At 34.6% G+C, this 23,521-nt stretch overlaps 1 protein-coding gene across 2 annotated transcripts; it reads right to left on the reverse strand.

Moving 5' to 3' along the window:
• Window positions 1-1,589: 1,589 nt before the first annotated feature.
• LOC138312328 (uncharacterized) lies at window positions 1,590-23,505 on the reverse strand. 2 transcript variants are annotated; one of them, XM_069253248.1, is made up of 9 exons: window positions 23,266-23,394; window positions 22,936-23,023; window positions 16,847-17,086; window positions 8,830-8,963; window positions 7,929-8,257; window positions 6,701-7,634; window positions 6,340-6,376; window positions 5,784-6,095; window positions 1,590-4,880 (listed from the first exon to the last, which is right to left on the reverse strand). In XM_069253248.1, exons 3-9 carry the CDS (start codon window positions 16,998-17,000, stop codon window positions 4,510-4,512), a joined length of 2,271 nt encoding a protein of 756 aa, XP_069109349.1. In that variant the 5' UTR covers window positions 17,001-17,086; window positions 22,936-23,023; window positions 23,266-23,394; the 3' UTR covers window positions 1,590-4,509. The 2 variants fall into 2 exon arrangements, with proteins under 2 accessions (XP_069109349.1, XP_069109348.1); XM_069253247.1 differs by lacking the exon at window positions 22,936-23,023 and having other exon boundaries at window positions 23,266-23,505.
• Window positions 23,506-23,521: the final 16 nt, after the last annotated feature.

The following is a 23,521-nucleotide window of genomic DNA, read 5'->3' on the forward strand; positions in this document are numbered from 1 at the left end:
TGGTGTAAGTAAAGACCAAGTTAGTCTGGTGTAAATAAAGACCAGGTTAGTCTGGTTTAAGTAAAGACCAGGTTAGTCTGGTGTAAGTAAGGACCAGGTCAGTCTGGTGTAAATAAAGACCAGGTCAGTTTGGTGTAAATAAAGAACAATGTTAGTCTGGTGTAAGCAAAGACCAGGTTAGTCTGGTGTAAGTAAAGACCAGGTTAGTCTGGTGTAAGTAAAGACCAGGTTAGTCTGATGTAAGTAAAGACCAGGTTAGTCTGGTGTAAGTTAAGACCAGATTAGTCTGATGTAAGTAAAGACCAGGTTAGTCTGGTGTAAGTTAAGACCAGATTAGTCTGGTGTAAGTAAAGACCAGGTTACTCTGGTGCAAGTTAAGACCAGGTTAGTCTGGTGTACGTTAAGACCAGGTTAGTCTGGTGTAAGTAAAGACCAGGTTAGTCTGGTGTAAGTAAAGACCAGGTTAGTCTGGTGTAAGTAAAGACCGGGTTAGTCTGGTGTAAGTAAAGACCATGTTAGTCTGGTGTAAGTAAAGACCGGGTTAGTCTGGTGTAAGTAAAGACCGTGTTAGTCTGGTGTAAGTAAAGACCGGGTTAGTCTGGTGTAAGTAAAGACCGGGTTAGCTGGTGAAAGTTAAGACCAGGTTTGTCTGGTGTAAAGTTAAGACCAGGTTAGTCTGGTGTAAGTAAAGACCAGGCTAGTCTAGTGTAAGTAAAGTCCAGGTTGCCTCGGGTATTTGGCAGGAGCGCTTGGTCTGTTAACAATCCTTGTCTATTTAACTATCGGTGTTGAGATAGCTAAATAGTTGGAGATGAAGACGAAATAAAAATGTTTATTATAAGTGGTAGGAACAGCAATGTTACAGTTTACAATATTTACTATCGACTATAAAACAACAGTGCAAAAAATAAACAAAGTCGCTTTGAATAACATCTAATATTTATTTCTAGAATAAAAAGCGACACACATTTGACTCTTGGATAACAAAATTGAATATATAGGTTGTTAATCGAAAAGCAACGGAATCATATTTAGCGCATAACAATGTACCTTTAAGCATACATAAATGAAACGTTTTGCACAACATACTATATATGTTTAAACAAAATTGTATTGAATGTTAATTTACTAGCCCTATTGGGTTCTCCGTCACATGATGGTTTACATAAACATTATGTTGTTTATACAGCTTAGTTCTGCGTCATCTGAGGACGAATCACATCTGTTTATACACAGTTTCTTTTACAGCAAGAAGATGAATTGTAAAAAATCGGTTTCCATTATCGGGGCCCCACAGCTGTCGGGGACCTTTGGGAACAAAAGTAAACTTGGATGTAGATAAAGTATGCACTGAACCTTTTTATATTCATGGCAAAGAGTAAATATCTCCATTTACCCTCTGTGAAATGGTCACGCACGACAATTCAAATATTTGACTCTTTAGGCCAAAGTAGTTTAGACATTATACAAAAAAGTACAAAATGAATTTGTATATTTATACACAGGTATTTGTCATTGCGTAAAACCTTTAAATGATAGTTTTAAATGAAATAAATCTCCTTGATTAAGATATTAAGCTCCTTTTTACCTTTGAATAGCCTAATATTTCTCATACAAATACATCTGCGATAATCTAGCTATGGTATGATAAAAGTACACGTATATGTAATCTAATTCTAGCTTCTTAATCAAAGTCAGCATATATATAAATTATAATAAAAAAAAACTAATGATTAAATCAAAAACACAAATCATCAAAATTGAGCAACTAAATTGAAAATAAGCACTAATAAATGTAATGTAAACATTTGTAAAAAAATATAATATGTTTGCATACAAACTATTCGGTTGTTCTTTATTGTATGATTACATTATCTGGCTCTCTCTGGCGCCTTATTAAAAAACAACATGGACAATCATTAGGGGTGTTTCGAATTCTTATCAACTTGTCTCAGTTATTTTATGCCTAGCATGTCAGGATATAATAGGATGATTTGTAGGACAACAGTGACTAGAAGCCGTAAACGGATGCTTAACGCTCTTAACGATCGAAACTGGGAATGTTTGATATTTTATAATTTGTTTATCAAAGGCCCACTACCTTAAGAAATAAAACAAAAACAAAAGTTTCTTATAAGACAATAATAACAACAGAAAACTAAAATTGATGACCTAAGGTGGGGTTACAACACCAATCAAAAATTATCAATCTCGTTTTACATTCATATTTTGAAAATGAAAAACCATTTCGGAAAGGTAGTGGGCCTTATGGGTTCAAATGTATATTGTACAGAAAGGATTTAGTTTGAAAAAGATATAATGCGATGCTAAACTATCAACAACATAAATAAGCAAACATACTTTACAATGAGTGTAGGCATACAATAAATCTCAATTGTCCTTGTATTTGTGCTTTCTTTCATACAGATAAAAAATAGGTTTTATATCGTAATGAATGTTAACTATATACACAATATGTAATAGAGTTAAAATAAAATAACGAATCACGGTTTTGTTTGATTAACAAAACAAACAGCCTTAATTTTCAACTATAATTTATACGTAAGAACAAATATAGAAATTAGTCCAGTATATGAAACCACGAAATATTGATGCCGCGAATTTAACGCGATATACAGTATTTGGTACATACAATCAAAAACAATTGATAATTTAAAAACCTTCTATTAAATTTGTTTCAAAAAGTAAACATCTTAAACTAAACATCTTCATTAAAAGCGCAACCCAATTTATGATCAAATGACATATACGCTATGTACAATACATGTTCAAATGCGTGTGATTGTGTGTCGGATATCAAATCAGAAATTTAAATGAAAAATAAGATTAAGTGGACCCCACTCGATATGAAATAGGAAAAATTGAATTAATAAATAAATTAAAAGATGTACGATTCCCGTTAACACAAAACGCATTACCTTTCTCTTGAAACACACTAAAATCTGGAAGATTTTCCATTCTCCATAGGACTTCAATATCACCAGTTTCCAATGTAACTAATCTTACAGAAAATGTATTCATATCTTTAATAACAATATGACACAAGTTATCCAATGGATTATTTGAAATAGACTGAAATAAACTAAACAAAAACATTAAAAGGACCACGAATAAAGTATCCATAGAGACAGATTTATCTTACCAGTCCCGTAGCACAGACTCAAACGTTAAAGGTGACGCGGATCTTTTACTTACGATAAGCCTTGCAATCAATCATTTGACATTATCTACAGTTCATACTCTTCTCCATGGATTAAATTCGTAGTAGTAATGTTTGCAAACAGTCTTCTCAGTTGCGTTTTCAGTCGTGCATTGTACCTATGGTGTTTAAAAATGAGTAGCTTTCTACTATGGATAAATATATATAAACATAAAAAATACTATAAAACTAACACATCGCTCTGACTATTGTTATTTACCAGCAATTGTACAAGGGAAAATCAGGTTTCGTACTGTTTTTTTTTTTATTTTAAATCTAAATATGCAAACACAAAGATATTACAGGATTAGTTTTCAAAATTTCATTGACCGCCGTTTAAATTAGAAAAAGTAGCCTTCATTTCTTCCATATATCTATAAGGTCACTAAGTACTTGACCCCATTCAGAATGTCGGGCGTCGTTAGGGAAATATACACTTATCTATTTAATAACAGAAAAATTTTGACATATAAGGAAGGCAGTATCTCGTACCGTCATCTTCGATGGCTAAATACGTGTGGATTTGTTATTCCTATTTACGTAATGCTCACATCTTAAAGTGAATAGTCGGGCAAAGAAAACCAGTCTAAATGCGTTCATTGGCCTTCCAAAAGTTCTCACATATTAACACGACGGTCAAGTTCTGCTTACGTTTCCCAGTTCTGACCATTGAAATAAAGAAAAGTTGAATTCATTGAAAGCGAGGCTGCATGGAAATGTAACCATTGACATTGTCAGCCGGGAGGACGATTTAGGATTCCTATACTTTAAATTGATTTCTTCGTATGAAGACAGATTTTGACGAGAGAATTTATTTTTCTATTTCATATGAAATTTATACTGGATACATAACGCCATTTTTACCGACTTTAGCCATCCTTGCCCGACTGTTCACATTAATATGATTACAAAAATATCAGTGACGTGTTTAGCATTATTACAATGATTGTGTTACATATGTTTTACAAATATGATATAAAGCAATGCAAATAATGCGTATGGACACATGTTTTATACATTTATTTGCAATGACTGAAATCTCACTTTCAACTCGGCTGTGAAAACAAAAAAAGTAATTGCATTTAATCAGTTTGAATAAAAAATGACAAATAGTCGATTTCATTCAAATAACATGATAAGAATTAACCCAACTGTATTAATTATTTACATTTTGATTGGCAAAGTACGAAATGTTCTAATGAAATGTTCTATCACTGAGCCTCTCCATCTGAGCGGGGAGGGGAATCTTTAAGTGCTTTCGTTTTGTGTTTCTATCCCAGCGGTAACTACTACCGACATAATACGTTGATATGACCAAACCCATCTGTCCTAGCTTTCACTTGCTGTACCAGAATTCCCCGGCCGCGGTGACCAGATCTGCGCTGTCGTATATGCCAATCCATTTGACAATATTTCATCGCTGTCAGCAGCCTACCGATAGTGGCCCTGGTTTGGAACTTGTCTATCCAACACCGGATGAGAGCCAACAATCTCGACTGGATGTTGTTTGGAAACCTCACCTCTTGCTGTTCTATAGTGGGAGGAGACAACCCAAGTTCCAGGAAAAGGTTGAAATATGCATTTCCAATATTGTCGGCAATTTTCATGATCTCTTGGTCAGAGGGAACTCTTCTTCCGACATCAATGGGGACTATGCCTCCTGTGTAAATTTAAAAACGAATATAACACTTATGACATGGTTTTAATGTAAAAGTAAACTCAACAAGTGTATATGCTGCTAGTAAAAGATTAAACTTTAATTAAACTTTAATTGAATTTCATAAAACAGTTTCAAACGTATTCTTATATGATGTCGTTTATTTTAATGTCTGTCACTAATTTGTAATTTTGTTACCTGTGAATACGAATAGTCAATATTATGAATACAGTGTCACCTTCACAATAACGGCAGCTAAACTCACCCTCTCACTCAACCACTCACTCACTCACTCACTCACTCACTCACTCACTCACTCAACCACTCAACCTCTCATTCACTCAACCACTCACTCACACACTCACTCAACCACCAGCTACTCACTCACATACTCACAATAGCTCATCAATTAAATCAGAAAGTAGCAGAACACAAATAATTGTTGTCGTGTCAAGATGTGCAGACACATCGTATAACCTGTTAACAATATGACGTTATCGGAATTTAATATATTTCTATAGCAATATTGTATGCAACATCAACCCACATGCGACATTCTTTTAAATGCGGAAACAAACTTCTACTTTTACCATAATTTTACCGAACAAATAAATGGACAGGCATACGGATATTCCACATCTAGGGCAGCCGTGTCTCGCTGCATGGTTCTATATAATAAATAATTGGTTTAATCGATGGCAATAAATATTTTATTGCGTTTCTATTTAATCCTGCTTGTCATATGCATTTTCATTAGTAAAAACATTTTAATACATTGTATATCTTCTCAAGGTAGCTTCTGATTGGCTGATACAACAGCGTTTACATTGAATAAATTATAGTTATGTACAGCAGCTATAACGTGTAACAATATATTCAATGTAATCTCTAGAGTATGTCACTGACCTTGGTTTTCTGAATCTTCGTCTAATTCTAAAACTTCGTCCATACGATCAGTTCCCATGTCGACCATTTCCATAGCCTTAGCAATGTGCTGGAATGTCTGATTTGGGTAGGTATTTGTCCATTTTAGAAACATCTTGGTGATGATTGTGATTCCTGCCAGGCTGGTTGACTCCCATTTAGTTTGTTCAATTTCTGGGTAAGGCAGACCAAGGCCCACAAATAGCATCTCGCATCTAGATGCCTCGACCAGACGGGACAGACGCCCAAGTTCTCGTGGAGTTGGCCTGCGGTAAGACGTAATGGCGCCATCCCCTGTTTTTAAAATAAATTGGAATAAACTTATTTAATGTGTATGTTGTATGTTGAGTCATATACGTTTGTACTATTATCGATGCAAAACTCGCATAATAACTCTGGTGTATTAAAAAAGTGTAAACAATGTCTTCAATGATCATTAGAAAATGAATGTGTCTTTCTTATCTTTTTTTGTTATTATTTTTCAAACTCAAAACAGTAAAATGCTAATTTTTTTTTTTTACTTTAGACATATACTTACTCGATATATCAAAACCGTATCGCGCATCTCCAGAACCCTTCCAAATAGAAAGAGACATATTTAAAAAGATTACTCGTAGAAAACATTACCAATATAAAATAAAATACTTAGCAAATATAAAAGCAAACATATACATCTGTATATAAAAGTAGAAAAAATGTTGTTAAAAACGCATTGGTTTATGTGACATCTAGCTTAAATAGCCATACGAAGCAACGTATTCATCACAATGATCCATAGTCAGTCAATATGTATTGCTATCCGTTTTAGACAATTAACGTGTTAATTTCAAATTTTTCACATACTTCCACTTAAAGTTAATAAAGAAATCAATTACATTTAAATGAACCATAACTTATACCTCAATTCCCCAGTAAATGGCGTCTGTCTTAGACAAACGATGTTGTCCTTGGCATTCCCCTCCTTTGCATGGTACGCCGCTTTCTGAGTTGATGACTCTGTATAGGTGTACCGGAGTATCGTAAGGAGTCAGGTAAAAGCTGCAATGTAGTTTGTGCGTGAATTGAAAGTGTTCTTGATTGGTCATTAGCAATGTGTTCAGGATAATTTGCTCGATGGATTGTCGTAAGAGTTTTCCAGAGTCATCCGGAAGACCGTCTGCTGAGGTACTGAAGGCCGTCATAGCAATGGTGGATCGTTCTGCATGCATGGACAGAACCATTCTGTAGTGGTCATCGACTTCGAAGCAGACAAAGCCGTTATAGAGACAATCTTTATGGTCTGATGTTGTCCCACTTCCGGTTGTTGCTTCTCTCCCACTTGGTTTTGGCAGTGACGTCAGCTTGTACATCTTCATTACGCTAGCCAAGATTCGCTGGAACAATTCATTAGACATGTATGCATTGAATACAAAGCACAATGTTTTGGAGATATGATTGTTTAGCTGCTGTATACTTGTGACCCTACTTGTGATATCGCTGACGTCTTGTAGCACTCTGAGTTTGCTAGGAACTATATAGGTCTCCGTGAACTGTGATACTGTTTTCGAAATTTGAACTATCAAGCCAAATTTTTCCATTATTGCAAAGAGTGCTGATCTGTATGGACGAAAAGCTTCGTTTTCTTTTCTTTCGAGGAGACCGTCAATAACCTCTTCAGTCAGCTCTCCACTTGACTTGTACAACTTCAATTTTCGGAACAGCGGGAGGTCGTCTGTAGGTAAGAATCTATTATCCGTGACGAAAATGTTTATAAAATCTGCAAGCCATTGTGGGTCCGTAACCACTGTGTCAAACTCTCGAAAATAAATCACAGACCTTGTGCAGTGCAGGTATCTAAACATAAACGATAATGTTACCAGCACTTACATTAAGATAACTTAAATCAAAGATATATCTTTATCTAAAAAAATATAATTTCTTATCAAAAACTGTCTATACCGACAAAACGTTAATGGATTATAAAATAAATGGCTTATAACACAAAATCAAATGTAAGGAATTAAATGTATGAATATTGGCCATATTTATGAATTGCTATTTCGTTCTCTCCTAAATGATACTGCTTCATTTAAAATACATTTCGTTGCATATCCTTGTATACAAAGTTTAATGTAAATGCCTACTCACTCCAATGCGAGTTTGATTTCATCTTCATCTGCTAATGCGGCAATCGACGATTTGTTCATTTCTATGACCTCTGCCAATTGGAGTACCTTCGTGCCCTTTTCCATTGCCTTGAGTAAGTCCAGCTCTAGTTTTAACCATTTAGTTGGTAGTTGCCTCTCCCATTGATCTTGGTGCACGGCTGTCACTGTTATGAGATTCCGAAGTTTATCAAATTCAGCTGCATCACCAAGGCTATTGTCAACCGTGCAGAATTTGGCACAATGAAAATCTGAAAGCTCTGGAAATTCTGTTATACTGTTTAGTATTGTCTCTATGTCTTTGTTGTAGTCCTGCAACATTTTTTACGAAAAATGGAAATAAATAAATAAATAAATATATTATAATGATGGAATTATTTGTTTGAGTGTCTCATGTCGTATGTTATAGCACATGCTATACATTTGTACTTCTTACAATCATACATAATTGATCATCATTATGTGTGTTTGGTTTAGTATTTAAACATTATAATGTACGCTTGCTGGTAAATTAAAATATAAGGAAGAAATCATGTCCATATATTAAAGGAGTCCTACAAATTCACCAATTGTTTCCGCAAAGATCTTTTGATTAAGCGAGGTAATAAAGCGTCTTCGTATTATTTCCTTATTTATATACATTCTTACTATATATATTATGTAAGAAGTAAGTAAATATTGGAAATTAAACGTATAATTCAAATTAAAACCTATATATATATATATGTGTATAGTGTGAATCCGGACTGAGAACATACACCGACTAACAATCGATAAATGTTTCTAGATTTAAAGATATGGCATCACAACTATTCTGAGGTTACAAGAAGAAGCAAACATTCGCCGCAGTAGACAATGTGCAGTGGCAATACTATATACTGTACCTTTGACGATTTCTTTAATTCATCGAGAAACGTGCCGACAAATATGATCGGAGGAGCATGGGTCTTGAACTTAGGAGCATTTAGTTCACCTGAAGAAAATGTACCAATAAGACGAATCCATTTCTTCAGTCGATCTGAAAAATGTCAAACATATATATTTAGAACTAAAATATATGGTACATTTCGGATGATATAAAAAAATGTATTTCTATAGCAACTCAAACTCAAAAAATATAATTTAATAATATCCTTCCCACTTATGTAGATATTTGTGTAACAATATTGTATGCAATATAAACCCACAGAGGCATTATTTTAAATGCGGGAACAAACATTTCCTTTCACTATAATTGTACTGAAACTATGGGCCTATGTTCCGTTACCATGGCAACACCGAATTACAAAAATGTTACTATATTATTCGGCATACCTCATAACCAATAGGTACCGATTTTCATTTTAGTTAAAAATATCTTAATTTCACGCAATCAAAGTCACCCATTTTGTTATCATGGAAATCAGTCATACGGAAGTGTTCTCATGTTATTCAGTATACTTCATAACCCATATATATCAATTTTCACTAAAATTTTACAATATCTAAATTTCAATCAAACAGGGGCCTCCATTTCGTTGCCAAAGCAACTTATCGTTTTTTAAAGTGATACATTATAATAAGCATACATCATATCCTCTTGTTACCAATTTTCACTTCCATCTGACATTTTCTAAATTTCAGCCAATCATGTTGTTACCAGCACTGCTTTATTCAAGACACCCAAAAACTGTTGTCCCGAAATTTTAATTTTGAAACTAATTTACACTTAGTCAGAAAATATCCTGGGAGTATTTTTAATGCAGAGCAAGATTGCGGACAAAACCGTAACAGGGTGAGATGAGATGAGTAATGTTTCGTTTTCGTTTCGATCTTATTTACCGTTTTCTTTTTCTTTTTTTCAAATATCATTTCAAACAAGATTCTCAGTTCAAAATATTAAATTGATAACTCAGGTATAACGTTAACGATGTACTTAATTGATTTAAGGATAAACAATGTAGAATATCTAACAAAGGATGGCATATTCTGGCCTGTTAGTGCAGGTAGTTTTAATGAAAGTAAACACAAAATATTTCAGGCCATTTCGGCCTTTTTAACAAAAAAGTAGCAGTATTTTGATCAGGCAATAAGTGGTACTTTCCATATGCAAAGAAATTTGGGTCGTGTACAGTTTCTGTGAAATTTTTAACATTAGCTTTAAAATGTGCAAGGTTTGTACAATACGAAAGTTTTAAGGCAATGTTTGTTAAGAAGACCCAATTTTGAAATTTTACAAAGAGGATAGCTTTTTGCCGGTAGTTTAATATATTTTAGAATAATCTTATTTATGTGCATGCGAAATTTCATGTTTTACTATAAACACAGTATTTTACAATTATCTGCTGTACATTATTCTGTTACATTAACGAATAACAGAAAGGAAAACCAGCAGCTAAATTCAAAACACAGTTTAATTATATGTACAATATTATACAGAGATGGTTTACAATGTCTAAAGTAATTGGTGGTGGTACAAGAGTAGTACGATGATTTAAAGTGTTACTTATCTGTATGCGAATGTCCTGGTATAATCCTTGATCCTTCCAGGTTTCAAATTAACAATAATCACAAATCCACAAGGAAATTGAATGTCCACAGATGATTTGTAAAGTTCCAGGCAATATGAATAAATCCACACAAAGTGTTGTAATAATCCACAGATAAAGTCACAATAGCTCTCCCAATAGAATCTTATATGGCGCTGTACAATTCTTGATATGTCTTATTACAGGTCTCATTACAGTTCTGATTAGCCTTGGACAGCTGGAGTATATATAGCTAAACCGTAATTCAAGAATATTGGAGAACCTCCTACTTCTAGAAATATCTAACTAAAAACAGTAAACAAGTTAAAACACACATATCTTCTGGAAATAAATCATTCTAGATATCTACTTAAAATCAACATGTTTACAAACATATTTGTTTATACATGATTATATTCTAGAAAGTTCTATAACCTAAATCAATGATATGACCTTCATAGGATGTATTGATAAAAAAAGCTATAGGAGTTATCTCCCTTATCTCATAACTACATGTATTTAGTGTCATACATAACACACCCCTCCTTAAAGAAAAGAAAGTTTTCTTGAAAAGGAAACTTTCTTCAAATATTAAGTCATATTTAAATCCTTGATAAAGCATCTGCTAGAATATTGTCTTTCCCTTTGATATGTTTGATGTCAAGATTGTATTCTTGCAAAGTCAAACTCCACCTGAGAATTCTTTGGTCTTTGTCATTTTCCCAATGAATGTCAAAGGGTTGTGGTCGGTAAAGACCAACACAGGCACAACTGTAGTGCAGAGATACACATCAAATTGGTTCAAGGCCAAAATCAACGCTAAACATTCTTTCTCAATGGTGGAATAATTTCTCTGGTGTTTGTCAAACTTTTTCGAGAAATAACAAATTGGATGGTCAATTTGTTCAGTACCTTCTTGCATCAAAACAGCACCAACACCTACATCACTGGCGTCAACAAACAGTTTAAACTGTTTATTAAAATCTGGAGCAGTCAGAACTGGTGAGTTTGATAGTATGGCTTTCAATTTCTCAAATGCAGACTTACATTCGTCTGACAAAACAAATTTGACATTTTTCTTTAACAAAGCAGTAAGTGGAGCTGCTATAACAGAGAAATTTTGACAAAATTTTCTGTAGTATCCAGCCATACCAAGAAATCTCATCAGCTCTCTCTTGCTTCCAGGAGATGGAAAATCTATAATTGATTCTACTTTGGCCTGAACAGGTTTAACCTGCCCCTGTCCTACAACATGGCCTAAAAATTCAACAGTTGCATGACAAAATTCACATTTCAATAAGTTTACAGTCAATTTCATGGTAGTGAGTCTTTCGAAGAATTCACGAATCCCGCGTAGATGGTCTTCCCACGTGTCGTGGTAGTTGATGACGTCATCGATGTATCCACCACAGCCTTCCAGGTCTGATATCACGCTGTTAAGAAGACGTTGAAATGTTGCCGGGGCATTCTTCATACCAAACGGCATAACTTTGTACTGGTACAAACCTTGTGAGGTTACAAATGCCGACACTTCTTTAGCTCTTTCTGTTAATGGCACCTGCCAATACCCTTTCAACAGGTCAAACTTGCTTACGTACTTGGCTTTGCCAACTTTGTCAATACACGAGTCAATCCTTGGAATTGGATAAGAGTCTGTTTTACTGACAGAGTTTACTTTTCTGAAGTCAGTACAGAACCGGTATGTCTTGTCTGGCTTTGGTACCAGAACACATGGAGAGCTCCATTCACTTTTGCTTGGTTCAATAATATCATTGTCCAACATGTATTGAATTTCTTTCTTTAAGTGTTCTTCTTTCAAAGGATTGACACGGTAAGGATGTTGCTTGACAGGTGGCGCATCGCCTACATCCACGTCATGATAGATAGCATCTGTTTTGCCTGGTGTATCCGGAAACAAATGTTTAAACTCAAGTATCAAATCTTTCAGTTCATTGCGTTCCTTTTCTGATAGATGACACAGTTTCTTGTCCAAGTTCGCGAGTACATCTGAATTCCGTAACTTAACACCACAGTCTAAACCTACATCTTGTACACCACCATCTAAGTCTAATTTACAAATATCAGCTGTACTTTCACTTTGTGATGGTACAGAGGCCAAAGTAGCAATAGGTTGAGAGGTCTTGCTCTCTTCTCTATCTACATATTTCTTAAGCATATTAACATGACATAATTGAGTTTTCTTGCGCCTCCCTGGAGTTTGTACAATGTAGTTAACATCATCAACCTTTTTCTCAACAATATAAGGTCCAAAATATCTAGCTTGCAAAGGCTGACCCGGTATTGGTAATAGAGCCAAAATTTTGTCACCTGGATCAAAACTTCTTGCACGGGCATCTTTATCATACCATGTTTTCATTTTGGTTTGAGTAACGGCCAAATTTTCTTTTGCCAGTTCACATGCCCTTGTCAACCTTTGCTTAAAGTTAGACACATACTCTAAGAGATTCACTTTAGAATCTTCGTCCAAAATTTTGTCTTTCAAAATTTTCAAAGGACCACGTACAGTATGTCCAAACACAAGTTCAAATGGACTGAAACCAAGAGATTCTTGTACAGATTCTCTAACGCCAAACAACAACATGTGTATGCCTTCGTCCCAATCTCTTTTGTTTTCAAAACAATAAGATCTCATCATATTCTTCAATGTCTGATGAAAACGTTCTAAAGCACCCTGAGACTCTGGATGATAAGCACTAGACTTATACTGATTGACCTGGAGCTGGTACATGACTTGTTGAAAAATACCAGACGTGAAATTTGAACCATGGTCCGACTGGACAGCTTTTGGAAGACCAACCAATGTAAAGAATTTAACCAAAGCCTTGACTATGTTAGGGGCCTTAATATTTCTGAGTGGAATGGCTTCAGGAAAGCGTGTGGAAGCACACATAATAGTTAAACGATACTCATTCCCAGACTTAGTTTTGGGTAGAGGACCTACACAGTCTATAATGACTCTACTAAATGGTTCCTCAAATGCTTGAATGGGGTGCAAAGGTGCAACAGGGATTTTCTGATTAGGTTTCCCTACCACCTGGCAAGTATGACAAGACCTACAAAAATCAGTCACATCCCGTTTCAACTGGGGCCAAAAGAAGTGATCTAAGATCCTGTTATAAGTCTTGGTCACACCTAAATGCCCTGCCATAGGTACGTCATGAGACAAAACTCAGAATATCTTGCCTATACCTCGGTGGGACAACTATTTGATTGACAACTTTCCAGTCTTCCTCGGGAGACACATCAGGGGGGCGCCACTTGCGCATCAACACACCTGACCTACGGAAGTAACAAACCGGGACTTTCTCCGCCTCTTCCTCACTCAAAGCCCGATTACACAGTAAGGAGATTTCAGGATCTTTTTCCTGTTTCTACTATAAGCTCCTCTCTAGACAAAGATGATTTGCTCATCATGTCAGACAAAGAAGTACCCTTGTTAGGAACAACTCCATCACTATCAAAGTCTACAGGATTTCTCAAAAGATCACACTTGCCCCCGATATCCTCTATATCATGAGCCAAGAAAGTGTCACCTAACCCTGGACTATAATGATCCTCAACTACTGCAACATCAGAAACCTTCTTACTCATTGAATGAGTTACAGCACAAGAAGGGAAAATACCAGGAAATTCCTGTTGAATAGTCTCAGCATCATCTGTTTTATCAGGGATACTGGACACTAAGGGATCTACCCTAACTTTCTCTCCAGCCAAGTCATTGCCTAAAATGAGCGACACGCCCTCTATGGGAAGTTCCGGTCTAACACCAATGGTGACAGGCCCAGTTACTAAGTCTGACTTTAAATAAACACAATGGAGAGGCACATTAACAAAACCTAACTCTACACCTTGAAGCAAAACACTACTACCACATGAGGTCTCCTCAGACAAAGGCACTACGCCATCTAATATTAAAGAATGAGAAGCCCCAGTATCTCTCAAAATCTTCACAGGTTTCAAGTTGGTGATATCACTAGTAAGTGAAACAAAACCTTCAGAAATGAAGGGAGAGTACTTCTCCAAGACACTATCAGACTCTGAGCTCTTAATCTCAACAGACACTTTAGAATCTTCCACAATATCACTAAGTTTCTGACTAGGCTTTGACATAGCTAACACAGAAGGAACTGACTGTTTACGCTTTTGCTCCTTACGCTGGAGAGAATAACATTCAGACATAATATGCCCTACTTTCTTGCAGTAATTACAAACAGGACCAGAAGGAGACCCCACACCTGCCCTATGATCTGTTTTAGAATCAGACTTAGTCTTATCACCTAATTTAGGTTTGTCGTTAGAAGGGCCACTAAAGGTTGGGTTCCTAGGCTGACCAAATTTACTAGTACCTGTGGTACTGTTTTTGTCTTGAGAACTGTTTTTAACAAATGAGCCTTTGTGGGTGAGAGCGTAATCATCAGCCATTGTAGCTGCTTCACTAAGTGTTTCAACTTTTCTCTCATCTAAATGAGTTTTTATGTTTGTGTGGACACAACGTTTAAAACTCCTCTATCAACAATAATTGCCTCAATTTACCGAAATCCTCATAAATTTCTTTAGAATCACACCACCTATTAAATAATTGTTCTTTTTCTCTGGCAAATTCTACATGAGTTTGTTCATCTCTCTTTCTCGAGTTTCGAAATTTCTGGCGGTAAGCCTCAGGAACTAACTCATAAGCTTTCAAAATAGCTTTCTTGACTACTTGGTAATTTGAAATCTCATCTACAGATAAAGAAGAATAAATGTCTCTAGCTTTACCAATCAGGACACTCTGGAGAAGCATTGTAAGCTTATCTTCAGGCCATTTCATACTGTCAGCTATTTTCTCAAAATGTAGAAAATACTTGTCAACTTCTTTCTCTTGAAAAGGAGGAACTAACCTAATGTTTCTACTGACATCAAAACCTCTGTTTCCTGGTAAACCCCTAAAAGTTGGATTACTTGAACCGTCTTGAGAAGCTAGCTCTAATTCTTTAATTCTAAGTTCTGTTTCAGCTTGAATTTTCTGCTTCTCTATTTCTAACATCTGATCTCTCTCGATCTCTTTTTCTTTTAATTTTCTTTCAATTTCTTTTTCTCTTAACTCCTTTTCTATTTCTCTTTCTCTCATTTCTTTTTCAATTTGTTTCATTTTCATTTCATGTTCAAGTTCCATTTGTCTAATTTGAATTTCTGAACTGATCGTTTCCTCTATACTATCTAATGCACTAGAGTCAAATTTGCCATTGTCAACAAAATATCTTATAATTACATTCCGAATTTCAGCTTTCCTCAAATTAGTTTTGATAGTAAGGCCTAAATGTTTACCCAATAACAGTAAATCCTTCTTACTAACTTGCAAAAGAACTTCCAGGGATGGCGCTTTAACAAACTGTTCTACCTGCATAGTAGTCATATTTATCTAGCTGTTGGTTTCAAATGTAAACTCAAAGTTTGTACACAAATTTTGACAATTTCTAAACTAATTTTTCAAAGTTAGATTTCACAAATTAAATATCGATCCCGGACGAGCCCCCAATTCTGTTACATTAACGAATAACAGAAAGGAGAAACCAGCAGCTAAATTCAAAACACAGTTTAATTATATGTACAATATTATACAGAGATGGTTTACAATGTCTAAAGTAATTGGTGGTGGTACAAGAGTAGTACGATGATTTAAAGTGTTACTTATCTGTATGCGAATGTCCTGGTATAATCCTTGATCCTTCCAGGTTTCAAATTAACAATAATCACAAATCCACAAGGAAATTGAATGTCCACAGATGATTTGTAAAGTTCCAGGCAATATGAATAAATCCACACAAAGTGTTGTAATAATCCACAGATAAAGTCACAAAGCTCTCCCAATAGAATCTTATATGGCGCTGTACAATTCTTGATATGTCTTATTACAGGTCTCATTACAGTTCTGATTAGCCTTGGACAGCTGGAGTATATATAGCTAAACCGTAATTCAAGAATATTGGAGAACCTCCTACTTCTAGAAATATCTAACTAAAAACAGTAAACAAGTAAACACACATAACTTTCTGGAAATAGATCATTCTAGATATCTACTTAAAATCAACATGTTTACAAACATATTTGTTTATACATGATTATATTCTAGAAAGTTCTATAACCTAAATCAATGATATGACCTTCATAGGATGTATTGATAAAAAAAGCTATAGGAGTTATCTCCCTTATCTCATAACTACATGTATTTAGTGTCATACATAACAGTACTAATACTGTAATAATTCTTAAGATATACAAAGTACATGCAATTGTATTTTAAATGCATCATAGAGATATTTCAATATACCATTTAGTAATGCAAGTGAAGGGTGTTTAGAATTCATTCACTTAATGAGAAGGCAATTTTTACCAGTTTCCTGATTGTCCTTGAGGAAATGTGTGAGTCTGAAGACCAGGAGATACACGCCGTGAGACGAGATAAAAATTGTATGAGATGATTGAAAAGCTTCATGTCCCCCCATATCCCACAGAGACAGGTAGGCTTTGTCAGAAGTGGTCTCCATGGAAGCATGTTTACGGATGGCGTCTACTTCTTTGGCGTGTTTTCGACGTCGCTTTTTATCTGGTTCTGATTCATGTAACAGTATTTCTGGAACAACATAATATGACAAAAGTGATAGACACACATTCTCTCACCGTTCACGGTTTTGTCAATATTTCTACGCATGAGAGATTTTTTCTGTCAATCCCTAGGGTATGACAAATTGCACTTGGTAACCTTTTGAACCGGACGTAGAGCCGAAACTATTTTTTCTGTTTACTATTCGTCGTCTGCTATTTGCAAACAAACGATTTCAACCAGAAGATGATTGAAGTAGGAGACACAGTGGTGATTATGGCAAAGAGGGCAAGATAAATGGAACTTTCTGCCGTATTGGGACGTGCTTAATGTTCAAAGTACAAATGTTTGACACTGGAGTAAAAACCTTTGTCAGACCCGCTTCCTCCTGTTTCTGTGCAATACTATAAACGCCCCCGACAAACAAAATGGCATAATACCCACAATCCCAAAGCCTCGATTTGTTAAAATGAATGAGTCAAGCATTGTGCCCTATTGGTACGTACTTAATGTTCAAATAACAAGTGTTTGACATTGGGTATATTGTCAGTGCAGCCAAACATGAACTAATTAAAGGGCTACCAGATGGGTATTTTGACTTTGTTGGAGACTTTTTGGTTGAATACAACACGACAGATACATCAATCTCTACTACAGCAATGACCATCCTTCTCCTTTACGGAATGCGAAATCCAAACGTACAGTGGTTTCTACGCAGTCCAGTTGGTCAGCTCTATAGGCAATGTAATGTTTTTTGTCCCCTCAGCTTCAAAAGACTACCAGTGCGAATGACAATGTTCCGAAACTAGGCGACTGACAAACACCAGTGTGAGAAAGCATGTATGTCAAAAATTGAAGGAAAATAACGTACCGACACTCGGGCAATTCACATCACTTGACATATAAACCAACAGTCACTGAACAACTACTGGCATTTATATGACATTTAAAGACAAAAAACAGGTCGGCGATTTTATCTAATTAAGCTACCAGTAACACTATTAAATCGGTAACTGAAACTGACATCGTCGCCGGTACAACTCTTGGTAAACCTACCTCTAATGCTTGCTGGCGCGACATTATTCAGCTGTCACGAGTGGAAAATCACAACAACAAATGCTTTACGCTCTACTCTTCATGATTTCACGAAATCTGTGTTGTATGGATCTATCATCAAATGCGGAACTTAACATTAATTTGCATAGTCGCACTGCTGGTAATCTAGGTCTTGTGTCATCTACGACTCTGACTGTGATTATGAATGAGTGTACATGATATCAATAAATGACGTCATGATATACCGTGTCATTTCCCGCGAAAACACAACCGACAAAATAGCATTTTTCTTTCATAGAGGTATACTTCTAAGTGATTTGAATTTTAATGTGATCTATTTCTATATTTCATATATTAATTTAGTATTCAAATGATTTTAAATAAATCGTTTATGCCTATTGTTTATTGCGTAAGAATGTATTTGTAGCGACCGTGCGATGAATGCCGTCATTGAAATTTATGCTTTTTGTAATATTGTTACAGAACGGAAGTCAATCAAGATGAAATGTCCAATGATCTTAAATTGAGGGAGAAAATATTCATTCACTGCATTGGGGGTGTGACGTCGAAATCACAACCCTCGGGGAAATCCATGATTATCCAGGTCAAAATTCTATTATCTTTATTTAACAATTAAAGGATTGTTATCTCCAATAAATGCAATCTAACAATCCTTTTATTGTTATATTTACATTTTACTTTCTAGTTCTAGTAAAACATAATGTAGATACGACTGTTCAAAGTGATAAAATATAGTCCCTATACAAATTTGAAAATACCACAAATTTTCAATGTGTTTCCGATGCTTTTCAGTTTACTTTCAATTTTCAAGAAAGGACCTCTTTCACGAACAATGGAATTTTGCCCACGAACCAATTTTATTGAAATTAAATGTAATATGTAGCAATATAAATGCAAACCCTTGAAATACGTTAAAAAAATTCAAAAGGTCCCAGGGGCCTGTGCTATGGCCAAATTAATGTTGCCCAGTAGAGGTGTATGACAGGGTTCCCTTTTTGATCCAAAATGGTATAAAAATAATGTTTTATGTCATAAAACTGTATTATTTTCTGAAGAGTATAAATAATTACATATAATGATCACAAATATGTAGGCAAAATGGGACAAATAAAATTTTGGCTACATTTTAAAGACAGAAAATATCGAAATTTTGGGTGTTATTTTCGGCCATGTCAATTATTAACAATGGTGATTCACCCACTTCCAGTTTGAGTGCACCAAAAATATTTTCTAAAAAGTTGGCTCATTACCTGAAGTAAATATTATGAAAATTTCAGAAAAATTGTGGACCGGTAAATTTGTCGTTTAAAGGTTATAATATAGTATGGTCTATTTTTAGTAACGTTACATAATGTTAAGAATATGCTTATTTTGGATCATTTATCACGAATCTAACGGTGTCAACATTAATGTATAATCCAATACTCATCTGTAACGCTTGATATGATTTCAAATTGATTTATTTAGTGATACTTTGTAGAAAAATTAAGTTTTACATAATCAAAATTACAAAACATTTGGGTGTTTTATGACCACAATAAGCTGTTTTGCATTTGAAGTAGCTTCACTAATATGTCCTGTTCTAATGATTTATTTTGTAATTATAGAGCATATTTACAGTGAAGAGAGTGATTAAAATGGGATTCTGTAACTGTGTGGTTTGAGAGGGAAGAGTTACCAGGTTACACGGGTCATGTTACAAACCTACAGTAGTTCAATTATTTGCAGGGCTAACACTTCTGATTAACATTTATGTTGATTCATGCTAAAAAATGTAAATCTCATCACTTTAACATATCGTTTTAGATTTTAAGTTTATTTTTTTTCGGGAAACTCATTGATGTATCATTTCAGATTTAGATACATTAATGGCAAATACTTCTTTAATCTTGCAAAATAACTAACTGAATGTAGCAGTTTTAATAATGAAAATAGACATTACCTGTAAGTAGATCATCAAAACTTGATTTATCTTTATTGTCAATAATCATATTTGAATTCCATGTTAGTATTATTATATAATTAGAAAATTAAACAGCTTTACTGAGTAATAGACACAAAAGAAAGGCTTCGATCACAGTACATGAACATGGTGTATATCCCCGTGGTAAAGAGTGTGTGGCGATAAAACCGTTTTATTCAATACTATATAAACTGACTTTGAGTTTAGAATTATATGAGTTTTATAAGTAATTGTAAAGTAATCCGTATGGACAAAAACATCTCTAAAAATCTTAATTGGCGGATATGATATTAATTGTACAGAGATAATGGAGAAACCGTCAAACAGGAATTGAGAGTGTCTGATCAAACTGGAAATCATTTAAATGAAGTGTATTGCATATACTTAATGTTACTTAGCTTTGTGTCACGTATAAATTTATTTATTTGGATCCCCATGACATGTATAATTCATGTTGTGATAACCAAATTTCTTATAAAATCATTTTTTTTACCTGAAATGATAAACCTTATGCCATTTTGATTGATAGTATGATGTGTTTACGATACACAAAGCTAATTATGAAAAATTAAACTGTGGACCTCAAAAACGTTTGACTGTTTCATTAACCATAAAAGATGCTGTTATTTTTTAACTGAAAAAAAAAATTCTTAGTTAACTTTTATGGAATTCATGAAAATTCTAAAGAAAATTAAAAAAAAAAACTCAAAATCAAACTTCAGTTGATTGATACACAATATGTTCTGAACAATCTAAATATTAAACTGATAAGAAATACTTATATAGTAAAATTAATACATTTTTGAACGAAAAAAAAATCATATATCAATTTGTCTATGTTTTTTTAAACAAAAACTTGTAATGGTGTGATTTGATGCCATTGCCAACACTTTGAAAGCACAATATTTTGAAAAACAACAACATTATACATATATGCACTAATATACGGGATGTGTGAAAATTGGTAAAAACTTAATTCTCTTACATAATAATCTACTCCCACCCATTTTTTTTCTAGATTTTGTTATTATGTTACTTTATATGCCTTTCAGCTGTAAAAAAAATAATATTTCTGAGAATGCAGTTGCAATCATCATCTAGCTTGAAAAGTGAATGATAATGCCCTAAATATTCCGAAATACTTTGTTATTGTGATTCAATATTTTGATTATTCTACAATATATAGGTTATAAAATCATATATTAATTTAAATTTAATGTAACTAATGAGTATTAAATAAGATTAAGAAATTAGTTTCTTTGTTTTCTCAATTTTATGATTGAAAAGGGCCGTGGTGCAACCACGGTGTAATACTGCTAAAAATAGACCTTGCCTCATTAAGACCTTTAAACGACAAATTTACCGGTCCACAATTTTTCTAAATTTGCACAATATTTACTTCAGGTAATGAGCCAACTGTTTAGAAAATATTTTTGGTGCACTCAAACTGGAAGTGGGTGAATCACCATTGTTAATAATTGACATGGCCGAAAATAATACCCAAAATTTCGATATTTTCGATCTTTAAAATTTAGCCAAAATTTTATTTGTCCTATTTTGCCTACATATTTGTGATCATAATATGTAAGTATTTATACTCTTCAGAAAATAATACAGTTTTATGACATAAAACATTATTTTGATAACTTTTTGGATCAAAAAGGGAACCCTGTCATACACCTATACTGGACAACATTAATTTGGCCACAGCACAGGCCCCTGGGACCTTTTGAATTTTTTAAGCGTATTTCAAGGGTTTGCTTTAATGTTGCTACATGTAACATTTAGTTTTAATAAAATTGGTTCGTGGGCAAATTTCCATTGTTCGTGAAAGAGGTCCTTTTTAAAAGATTTTGTTTATAGTTTTATAACCACACTGGTCCATTCAACTACAATGTCAATTTTCCCGCGCGGACTAATATGGTGTCAGTAAACACATCAATTTATAAATATATTATTAGTCCTAGTCTAGACTGCATTTATTAGCTCATCATGCAGATCACGATTATCATTAGAGTAATGGGAGTCCCTGTGGCAAAATGTTAATATATATAAGAGTGGGTTTAAAAAAATAGACATCGTTGTGAGATTATGATCAGATATCATTTACAACAAAATACTGAAACTGATTACTAAAAAAGGGGATCACATTGTATAACAGAATCACGATATTTAATTACAGTCAAAACATAGTAACCAAGTGTTGGTTAAATGTGATACTTTTACAGTGGAAGTAACACCCCGACCACAAGGTATTACATGTACCTGATGATATTTTTGAATAATTACACGTCAAGAAGAAGTCGTACAAAATCAACACATGCCCCGGTTTTATTGGTATGTATACAGTGTAATTGGGTACACATAGGGATTGGATTTCGCTTTTATGTTAACTATGGAGCAATTCTTTTAAGAATACAATGTATATTCTATGGGGCGCGTTTTGCTAAAAGTTAATACATAGAGTAATAACATTAAGTATTTGTACTCGGCCACATGTGTGAACTCAGCGTTATTGTGAAGCGAGGCGAAAATGACGCACGCTTACACACTGGAGTTTGCCGAAGTTGTCAAAACACCAGTGTTCAAGTAGCTCGATGCGTTTGAGATTGTCATCTCACTTGACGATATTACATTCTTGGGAGCCATATGGTTATATAATCTACACTTAGATCCATCGCCATCGATAGATGGAACAACTTTACTTGTGTTCGATGGATACAATGTATTTGTGGTGACGCGTAGCTGTCAACATGTGGATTACTAGCGGTGCATGTTTTATAATACACATGATTAAATTCTAAAAGAACAAACACAAGAGGATATGTTTATAACTGACCTCTGTCAGAAGGTCTCACTCCAAAGCAGAAGCTATCTGACGCGCTCCACGGGATATGTAGATAGCTTAATACTGCTATTCATAGCCGCTATGAAAATTACAAAAATACATTCAATCCCTATGTGTTTCTTTTTAAAAGTAGACATTTTACGTTGCATAGAACATTTTCATACGCAAGTTCAAAGTTCAATGTTACCATGCAGTTATGATAAACAAAATCAGTTAGTATTTGCGTATAGTGAACAAGCCTAGTAAGTGTAAATATAGTAGAATATCATTTACTATAAAGCTCTTTTTATCTTCCGTTAACAATATTCCCTTCACACTCACCATCATCATCATGAAGAGGCATCATTGCTGCCATACGTTTCTCAATGGTTTTAGTTGGCGTATGATCTGAGCTATGTTGCCATGTTTTGTCCGCCATGTTGATAGTGAACCAAACAGGATGAATGTCGGCTCCCAAAGTTGGTTGTCTTGATGTGATGTCGACATATTTGTTCTGGAGACGTCGACACAGAGTAGTTTTACCTACACCTTCGCAGCCTACGAACACTACCCGAATGTGTCGGTAACTTTCTGTCTG

Source organism: Argopecten irradians, unplaced genomic scaffold, assembly GCF_041381155.1.
Source record: "Argopecten irradians isolate NY unplaced genomic scaffold, Ai_NY scaffold_0275, whole genome shotgun sequence".
Lineage (NCBI taxonomy): Eukaryota > Metazoa > Mollusca > Bivalvia > Pectinida > Pectinidae > Argopecten > Argopecten irradians.

Bases quoted from the DNA above. Each gene is read 5' to 3' on its own strand.
- LOC138312328 (XM_069253247.1), bottom strand. From the start codon at position 23,362: ATGGCGGACAAAACATGGCAACATAGCTCAGATCATACGCCAACTAAA. The intron at 8,964-16,846 runs GTAAAAATTGCC...GACATTTTTCAG, and splicing joins CAAGGACAATCAGGAAACTG to ATCGACTGAAGAAATGGATT. The intron at 6,096-6,339 runs GTAAGTATATGT...TTTTAAAAACAG, and splicing joins ATACGGTTTTGATATATCGA to GGGATGGCGCCATTACGTCT.